This window comes from Perissodus microlepis, chromosome 11 (genome assembly GCF_051167445.1).
Source record: "Perissodus microlepis isolate ML-2025 ecotype Zambia chromosome 11, ASM5116744v1, whole genome shotgun sequence".
NCBI classification, from domain to species: domain Eukaryota; kingdom Metazoa; phylum Chordata; class Actinopteri; order Cichliformes; family Cichlidae; genus Perissodus; species Perissodus microlepis.
Genome location: NC_140471.1, coordinates 9,873,613 through 9,884,200, shown reverse-complemented (window position 1 = coordinate 9,884,200; position 10,588 = coordinate 9,873,613). Strand labels below are relative to the sequence as shown.

At 40.7% G+C, this 10,588-nt stretch overlaps 1 protein-coding gene across 1 annotated transcript in view; it reads left to right on the top strand.

The window, feature by feature from the left end:
- sntb1 (syntrophin, basic 1) overlaps positions 1-10,588 on the top strand; it is a 38,479-nt gene continuing 27,891 nt past the window's right edge. Inside the window, exon 1 of the mRNA XM_084943404.1 lies at positions 1-1,657. Coding sequence (XP_084799530.1) covers positions 1,114-1,657 — 544 coding nt within the window. The 5' untranslated portion in view covers positions 1-1,113. The remainder of the gene's footprint in view (positions 1,658-10,588) is intronic.

The following is a 10,588-nucleotide window of genomic DNA, read 5'->3' as shown; positions in this document are numbered from 1 at the left end:
TTCTTGTTCTCAGTATTCCAGCTTTTACTGACATGCAGTCCGGAGCTGGTGATGAGATGGAACAGATTTTGTCTCAGCCTCACTGTCAGTCACTCACTAGACTTGAACACAGAGGTTAAGCCTGTGAAGAAAGGTCCGCCTGACCAGCGATGCTCCGAGAAGCTCCGGTCACTATGCTGACATCTCCAGCTGCGCTCTCAAGGTCTGAGCTGACTGACTTTTTTTTTTTCAGCTTTCTGGATCGTGTGTGATTGACAGGGCGTAAGGACGTCCTTTGGAATAATAGTAGACAAAGCAAAGCCTTAGAGGGAGGCCTTCCTTGACAGAGTTTCAGAGAAAAACGTGCTCCCTCTCTTCTTTCGTTCTTCGAAACAACAAAACCCGCACAGGTGCATTCCTGTACGCGCGTAAAACCTTCTCACTTCACCCACGGAAAAACAGGGTATCGTAGAAGACTGGAACCCACTAGACACTTGGAAGACTGGAAATTAGTTCTAGTCATATATATGATGATTCTTCTTATTAATATTATTTAAATATGTCTTTAAAAATCTACCGCCGTGGAAAAAAATGCAAATTTTCCGTGACTTCAGTTCCATCTTACCCAAGAGCGCACAAAACAAAAAATATTCTACTCCACAAATTACATTTTCTTTTCCTGCCAGTGTAAAAGATTCGTAAAGCCCACTCTAACATGACAGTAGTGTAGGCACACATCATGGTAGTCTTGTCGGTTCTGAATTAGCTGGAATAGATGAGAAGTGGATTTTTGCCTAATCTTCCCGGTGTTTGTTTGCCTCTGCACTGGTTAGCGTGTTTTACAAGAAGTTGGCAAATGATGTACACATTTTGTACAAGCGGGATCTGGAGATGGGATCGGCTGACGGCGGGGGGAGGAAAACTCCACCCAGCAGATAGGATCTTTGGCAGGCAGAGCGGAGGGGGAGTTTGCGCTGAAAGAGCTCGGGCTGGTCGGACGGGACGCTCGATATAAGTCCTGCAGAAAACTTCAGAGGGGGCAAAGTCCAGCCCGGGCGAGAGGGAGATAGGGTGGAACTTGCGAGCGCGCTGGGAACTAAATCACATGTGATTTTTTACAGAAATGCTCCAAAGATGGCGGTGGTAGTAGCGACTGGAGTTCCGATTGGCTCTGGAGTGCAAAAAAGTGGATTTGTGGAGGTTTTGGTGCGAGAGCAGTGGCACAAAGTTTTGGTCAACTTGAACGAGGAAGCGCTCACGTTAAGCTGTGAGAGCAACGTTAACGAGAGTGTCGATGACAATGTCAACTCTAACGGCGTTACCAACGGATCTTATCATGACAACAGTAATACCAACTCCAACAATGGCCCCCAAACTGTGCGCACCGCGTTCACGGACCTCCCGGAGCGGGTACCCGAAGCGATCGCCAACAAAAAGCGGTGCGTCAAGGTGACCAAGCAGGAAGTCGGGGGACTCGGGATTAGCATCAAAGGAGGGAAGGAGAATAAGATGCCCATCCTCATAAGTAAAATATTCAAGGGGCTCGCTGCGGACCAGACCCAGTCTCTGTATGTGGGGGACGCGATCCTGTCCGTGAACGGTATGAACCTGCGGGACGCGACCCACGACGAGGCTGTGCAGGCGCTGAAACGAGCCGGGAAAGAGGTGACTCTGGAAGGTAAGGCATACTGGAGAGGAGGCATGTGAGAGGATAAAAGAAATAGAGGAACACCTGAAAGAGAGGTAGAGGTCGGGGAACCTTTCATTGATTGACTAGATTACAGGTTGTTTTTTCGAAGCCCCTGTGAGCGTTTGTGCAAGTACAGATTTTATTTAGTGAAGGAATGAAAAGCATACCCCGACGGTAAGAGCTGAGTGTAACATATCCCACATCAGTTTGTGTGTCAGTTTCTCAAATGTTGCGTAATATTTTTGGGATGCCCATAAACTCACTCAAAGACGTGAGGAGAGCAGTGCTCCTTCACTGAATGACACCTGTAATGTCGGAAGAACCTCTGGCTCCACATGGTTGCCTTTTTAGACTTAGGTTTCTCGATCATGTCCATTAGACACATTTTTTATTTTCTACTTTCCAGTTAATTACAGTCACTTGTCACTCACTTGTTACATCAATAGAATGTGCAGGAAAAAAGAAAAGAAACGGGAAAAACACTGCTTCCACTTTGACCTCTGCTGTAGGATGTAATTTATTTTACATTAAAGAAGAGAGGTGCTGGTTGTCATACCCGGGAAAGTAAATATTATTCCAGCAGCCCATATTAATTCACCCTGTTTATATCAAATTAGCTTGAAGTCACCTTGGTCTTGAACAACACTGGCATTTGGTGCTGTTTTATTACATAATTTGGAAACAGGTTACAGACTGATTGCCTTTTGCAGAAAAGAATAATTGAGATTAAGGAAATAGGTATTATGCAACTAGATGTGCCATGGGACAATCATGCAACATCAAACTCATATCTTTTCCCTTCCTCTGGCCTTTTTTGCTTCCTCAAATGTGCAGCCTGTTCATTTTTTTTTACAGTTGCTTTCAGCTAAAAGATCAAGATATAGATCAAGATTAGGCTGTGGGTAGCCACACTGAGAAAGGTGAAGACAATTTTACTACACACAGACACACGTGCGCGCGCGCACACACACACACATGCACACGCACAAACATTCCTTCATACAGGAAACTGTTGCACATAAGTGCCTACTTCTCAGTTCTTTCATTCCAGTCCCTGAGAGGACTCTTGGACCCAAGACAATGAGAACAAAGTGTCACTCTCTCTCTCTCCCATACACACGTGCACACGACTCTCTCTCATCTCAGATACACAAACACGGTGATCACACTCCTCATGGGGACATGCTGGTCCCAGCTGAAAACTGTATCACGATCTGAAAGAAGGGCAGAGGAGATCGGAGCAGAGGAAGGTGAAAAGAGAGAAAAATGAGGGGGTATAAGAGCATTTAATGGGAGACTGAGTGGATGAGAGACTGAAACAGAAGGACAGTTAACAAGAGGTTTAAAGAGGCTGAAATAAAGATTACTGTGAGGGTTCGTATTTTCACAGTAACTGCTACTTAAGAGAGATAATTTGCACGTGAGAAATTGGGTAACACATGAAGGTGTTGCACAACAAAATGGCATCAATTAGTCAAATGTAAAGTAAAATCGAATGAATAGTGATATGTCAAACCTAAATATCAGCACCATTTTATTTTATTCTTGAGTGGGAGCCACCTTGAAAAGATTTGAGAGAGGCAGACTGTATCGTATGAGGAAAGAGATCAAGACAAAACATCCGATGTGTCTTTTAGGAGATCATACCTGTCCCGTGGGAATAGAGTGTGCTGGTGCAATTTGTCTGCAAATGTGCAAAAGATTTGTACGTGGATGTTTGTAATCTGTGTATCCTTTACTAAAGCACAGACAAGGCATCTTGGAAACTCATTACGAAGGACAGATTTGGCTGAAAATAGGCAGCAGCTACTTCCCTCCACTTCACACAGCTGTGAGAGGGCAGCAGTTTGACCCACTGAGAACAATGGTTCAAGCCCTGATGTCAGAGAGCCTCCTGCTTTAGTTAAAGAGTCCTCAGAGACTCTCGGTAGGCTCTGTTCTTTGCTCAGTATGCAGTCAGACAAACCAAATGGGAATCTCTATAAGGAGATCAGTAAAGGCTCTGCACCACAAAACTCCTAGCAACCGCAACCGGTAATGTTATGGTGGTCTGTTGAAGGACCGATCAACAAATGGCACCTTTAGAGACGATCGTTGAAGTTTGTGCCACAGAATTTTATTTTTGGAGTGTCTGCCTTGTGCTGTGCAGTGCAGCTGGATGTTTGCACTCAAGATTGTTTGCAGGCGAGGTCCACTTAGAACACTAATCTGTCACCGTTATCGGTAATTTGACAAGGCCAAGGCCTATTATTTCTTGTTTGTGAACATGATTACAACCAGTAGTCTCTCTTTGACAGCGCTCATTGGACTGACCAGTACTCAGAACAGTGGTAACGTCCAAGAAACTGAGTGAAGATCTAAGAAGGGGAATTGTAGATTTACACAAATTTGGAAGGTTTCTTGGAGACATTTAAAAACTTCAAGCAGTTGTATGTAAATACAAGTTTCAGATCTGTCACCACTTTGCCAAGGTCTGGAAGAAGACCCAAACTGTCAGCCTCAGATGAGAGGAGAAAACCCAGGAACCACCAAACCTGCCATGAGCTGTAAGCTGCTGAAACACCACTTGCACTGTCCACAAGTGAAACAAATTTTACACTTTAAACTTGGAGTGTCTGCCTTGCGCTGTGCAGTGCAGCTGGATGTTTGCACTCGAGATTGTTTGCAAACGAGATCAGCTTTGAACGCTGTTTAATTGGTCACCTTTAAATAACCGCTTGCGGCAGGTCACCATGATAAAGGCCAGAGTTTTGGTTTGTAGCGCGCTGTGTTCACAGAAGACATTTTGACATGTCACAGCAAGAAAAGCAAAGCATAAGAAAAATAATCCTATATGTAATTATAGCTGCATGAGCATGAGAAATACCAGGGCCCTGAAACAGGGGCGGCTACATGGAATTTACCATTCATTATTTTTATTGTTTACACCTTTACTTGTGCCAGTGCAACACATCAAAATGTCTTCTGCAAAAGAGCTAATGGACAGGTGTGCAGAGGTGAGAAAGAAGGCAGGGTTCATGTTCACAAGCTTCTTTTTTTGTTCACTTTAACAACACTGAGTGGAATACCATGAATGCCTTTGAGGGAACACTGTTTACCCGTTTGAATGATTCATGTTGTACAGATAAAGACAGCAAACAGACACAGAGTCCTTCACAGATTTGAACCAGTGGGGTGCTGGATGGCAAGTGTTTGTTTTTTCGGTCTTGCGTTATTTATTTGTCTACCGCTGTAAATGTGCTTTCTAAATAAACCTCCCTTCACTTGACTCTTCCCCAACACACTTTTGCTTTTAGACGTGATCGGATGTCACATTTTATCAGACAGTTTGCTTGAAGTGCACTGAGCCCTTACATGACACTGAGGGATTCTCCTGTGCCCTCTGTCAGCAAACATAGGTCTTAATCTGCCTCCTCTCACATCATCAGGGCTCTATAGAAAACCTCTGAAATACCCTGCGTGGCAACATCACGGATGTGAACCCTTTTACCTCTCAGCGTTAACTACAATAAGAATTTTATGGTCCCTGTACTGTGTTTTTTGTTTTCTTTCTTATGTTTTCTTTTTGTTAAATGTTTTATGATTGACACTTCAGTCCAATCATGTGGGTGTTAAAGTTGATTCATGCCTCAGCTTAAGATGCTTAAGATGAAAAGAGATGAGAAGAATTCTTTTGGAGAAAAACACGTCAATTCACTAGTCTCTGTAAATATAACAGAATAGTTTAACCCTATAATAGATGGTAGGTGGGAAAAAGATTATTTATTTCAAGACATATATGTATTAATTTAAGTATTCATGTGATCAGTCATCAAGTGAAATTAAGGATAAATATATTACTCCTGATGTCAGATTACAGCTAAGATGTAAATTGGAGTAATTATGTAACTAGGTTGCTGGTGCGATACCTGGTTCCTCTGATCTATATATCAAAGTGTCCTATGGCAGGATACTTAACCCCAAATTGCTCCACAACGCGTCCACTGGTGTTATTGTGTGCATGTGTGTGATAAAGAGCTGTGTGAATGTCTGTGGGAAGGGCTTAGTGTGGCTTGTAGTGTAAAAGTGTCTTAAGGGATCAGCAAGACTATAAAAGTGCCATTATAAATAACAATCTAAATTGATTTTTCACCGACCTCAGAGCAATAGGATGTTCTATTAACTTGACTATTTTAGAAGCTGCCAACACTTTAAGATGTTTAAAAATGACTTAATAACAGTTAAACAATTCTCAGAAGCTTCCATCCACTCATCATGGGCATGAATGTATATTTACATATACTTAAATCTTTTAATTAGTGGTGCTGAAGGTCGTCTTGACAAGGCTTATTAATTTCTTGTTTGTGATCATGGTTGACTACAACCAGTAGTCTCTTTTTGACAGCGCTCATTGGACTGACCAATACTCAGAACAGTGCAAAAGACCAAGAAACAGAGTGAAGATCTAAGAAGGAGAATTGTAGAGGTCTGGAAGAAGACCCAAACTGTCAGCCTCAGGTGAGAGGAGAAAACCCAGGAACCAACCAGCCTGCCATGAACTGTGAGCTGCTGGGACACCAGTTGCACTGTCCACAAGTGAAACAAATTTTACACTATCACTATCACAGTTCGTATCATCATGGAAAAATCAAAATCAATATTTTTATGATCAGAGGAAACTAATATTGAGCTGTTTGGCCTCAATGACAACAGCTACGTTTGGAGTTGTAAAGGTGAAGCTTTCAAATCTAAGAATACTGTACAAGCTGTCGTGCATGGTGTTGGTAGCATCATGCACTGTTTTTGCTGCTGTTACTGCACATTTGATATAGTGAAATAATAAATAATTTAAGGTGAAATTCTTAAGCTTCACCTTAAATTAGCAGCTAGATGGTTGAAACATGGACACAACTGGGTTTTCCCATAGGACAAAGATTCCAAACACACATCCAAACTGGTTTTTGGAAAGGATAAAGCAGGCCAACATTAAGCTTCTGGAATGGCCTTCCCATAGCATCGACCCCAACCCTATTGAACATTTCAGAACTGGCTTTAAAGCTTGGTCCATGCAAGGAAACCAGTCCATTTACATGTCATAAACTCAACGTTGTGCATCCAATTCATGTTTTTAAAGTCATTAAAGATACATGTTATATAATCATTACAACCTGAAAAAATAGTTCAAAGAAGTCATTAAAAGCCAAAAATTACATGTTTGTGATGAGTGTATGTAAACTTCTGACCACAACTGTAATTACTAGAGGTATAAAGAGTCTTAGAATAATTGTTCTGTTCGCTCCTTAATTTTTATCCTCTGATTTGTCTATGTGGCATTTCTTTTTTTAGGTTTTGTCTTTTTTTTAATGGGAGATCCTGATGTAATAACTATAAACTCCTTTATCCTGATGCATTTCCTGTTCACCCTTTGATAGCTTTAACCTGATATTAATCAACACCTGACTACATGGCTAACAGAGCAGTCATTTTGACTTGAACTAGCAGGTAACATTAAACTGTGTATTTCATCATAAAGCTTGCCTAACATATCAGTAGTGTCCCTGCAGCTACAGTGATTCCTCAATTCATCTTTGCAGCATCATCCAGTGTCTGGCTTCAGTTTATCCACCAGGCTGAGCATTTCAAGTAGCTTATAAGGAACATTTACATCTTCTCTAACAAGTCTTATTACCCACTGCAGTGCAGTGGGCAAAACCTCAGTCTAAAAAACACGAGTGTATGTAGAGAGACAGGTCAGTTTCTACTAAATTGGGACAGTTTGGGGAAAATCTTCCCTTTAGATCAGTCATTTATATACAACTGGTCATCAACATCGAGATTAATGTTTTTTTAAATTCACTCTTGCCTGTCACCTTGTTTGGAGAAGCATACATTCTAGTCTGGCAAGCACAATATTTATACTCTGCACTTGAGCAAATAATGCTTAGTATTTATTCAGAGTGCTTTGTTTGTAGCCAAAAATGCAGTTCCTGAATAAAACGGATCAGTGAATTTTTGTCAGATCAAAACAAGTCCTATGCAAATAGGTGCAGATCTTAATTTAGAAAGTGGCTGCTCCGGTGTTTGATTCACACATTTCACTTCTGTTTTCCCCCTGAATCATGTGCTGACTTATTTTGTTAGTTGAATCTGTTTTGTACTCTGTGAACAAACTATCTCTTTGTGAGTAAAACAAACAATAAAGCAGGGTATGGTTGAGGCTATGGCTACTTTATGATTAATACGCCACTACCACAGAGGTACGCAGTGTCCTCTGGTACTCCCCTTGATCTGTTCCTTCCTTTTGTTCATCTTTTAAATACAGTCTGTGGAGAAAACTTCATTTTTCTTTGGCTGATTGTTTGAAAAGAAGAACCTCAAAAGGGATTTTATACACACGGTACTTGCACGATGTGTTAAATGAATGAAGCACAAGTAAAAAGTGTTTGTTTTCTTAAGTTGAGGACCAACTATTCACCCTACAAAAACATTATTATCTAAATAAATGCAGATAATGGGTTACATAAGGGCACCATAAAGACACACAACTCCTATTTAACAAGTTTAATTGGTAGTATTTTTTTTGTATTTTAATTAATAGTATATTTACTGACGGAACCATTGCACGCAGTTGAGTGCATGCAAACAAATATTGGCAACCTTCCCATTGGAAGCAGAGCATGTTAAGAATAAAAAGTCAGAAAACAATAGAACACCTGCCACACTTCACTTCAGCCACGGGAAATGAGTCGGTGTCCTGTAAGCTTTCCTGTTGAGCCTTTAACAAGCCAAAGCTGTCATCACCTGACATCTGGAAGTGTGTGTGCGTGCGTGCTGCTGTCAGCAGTGTGATGCAGCATGCGCGTGTGTGTCTGAATGAGCATCTGCCTGCTTGTGTGCATTCATGCGTGCCATCAATTTAAATCATCAGCGTTGTTGTCTAGACCAGTGAGAGTCGATATATGGCTGAGTGTGTGTGGAAAGAGAGCGCGAGTCAGCGTGTCTACCAGCTGACTGTTTATGTCATTAGAGAAAATATCATCTCCTTCAATACAGCTTGTGGAGGCTGACTCAGAGCGGATGACTGTGATGATAATAACAGCAACTGTGGCGTTGTACTCGTGGTTGTGGCGGTGGAGATAATAGATTGAATCATTCATTCCTCTCCTGTGTGAGTGTTTTATAGAGACAAAACAAAAGCAGCGACCCGGCGCTGACACTCATCTGTTTTTCCGGCTGGCTTTGTTTGGAAAAAACACAAGAACTTTTTTTTCTCCAGGTGTAATCATTGTGTTTATGTGCATTATGTTTATTTTAGCCTAGTTTCCTTGTGATTGTGAGGACAAAACAGATTTTTTTATTGTTATTATTATAGTGGAGAAGAAGCACATCAATTTAGTCCTTACATTAGGATTTTTAAAGGAGTGACCAAAAATGACACGTTAGAGTCTCTTAGTCATGCAGCACCGCAGACTTCTGTTGAACGTATGAGGCAGTAGGCTTTTGTCAAACCCACCATCTGTTCAGTCTGTGGTTTTGGTTTTTAGTAGGTCTAGTTGTTTGTGTTGCCATTTGTGGAAACGGGGGAAAATGTAGAATACAGCTCTAATTTAAAGATTCCTGTTAATGAAATATTTGTCATATGTTTCGCTTTAGTGAGTAATGGAAAGTTAATTTACCGGCAAACAATATTTGTCGATTTTTAGATAAAGGCTCTCTTTAGAGTTGTTGTACTGTTTATGTGAGTATTAGAACAGTTTAAGGGGAAATCCTGCACTTTGACCACTGCTATGCGGTGGCAGTGGGCATCTCAAACATTTGGCTCCTGAGCCTCATGCAGCTCTCTAGTGGATCCAAAAAAATTGTATGAACAGTAATACGATACTAATTAACGGTTGTTTATTGTATTATTTTAATTTTTATCAAATATTGCTTCAAGTTATTCTTAATTGGTAGTAGTGAAACTACCTGAAATAGATTAGACATGCGTAGAAGAGAGAGAGAGTGCATATATCGTACAATGGAGGAAAAGAGGAAGACAACAGAGAAGATTCATGAATGCAGTGAAGGACAGCAAAAGGGTTGAAGTGACAGAGCAGGATGTGTATCCTATACATATGTCTAGCCCGTGTGACTATTTTTGAGTCCCCCTACCTATGGATTCCAAATCCCCCCCCAAAAATAAATGCTGCAGAGAAAAGCCTTCAATTTAACAGCCTGTGAACAAACTTGTTTTAACTTTACTTTCACTCCCAACACTGTCGGTGTATTGGTGTGCTCTGGCTGGAGTTTGTTCAAAATTAAATTGAATTTTTAAGCTACTGGGATCTTATTGGGATTGTATTTTATTCATTGTCTATCTAAACTCCTTTAACCTCCTAAGACCCGAACTCTTCCACATCATGCATTTTTAATTTCTCTTTGATATTTGGGCTGATTGGGACCTGATGAATGTAAAAACAAAGAAGTACCAGATTTTTTTAATTTTTTTTTTTTACCTAATTTCTGTTCGTAAGGAAAATGAGAACCACATATGAGGATATTCATTTAAAAATTTGATAGAACAGTTGCAATATAATGTCCTGGTAAGTGGATATCAGGCCATTGTAGAGCAAGATTTAGTATTTTGGTCTAAATAACCCAAAATGTCATGTCCACATATGTGGACGCCAGGTCCTAGGAGGTTAAATTTGACTAAATTACACCAAAACAGATGGGACTCATACTTACCTGCGTTGCTTCATATCTACAGTACTTTAAAGGGAGACATGTTAACATGTTTTATAGATTTATTTGGTTAAAGTGTCTCAAAAATTGCTTTTCTGATAGTAAAGGTTGTCGACTCCTGCCTTAGATGAACAAGTATCTGTAAATTAGTAAGTGTGATGAAAGTTTTTTATCCTGTCTCTGATGGCCCCCCCCCCCCCAAATCCAGTTTAAATG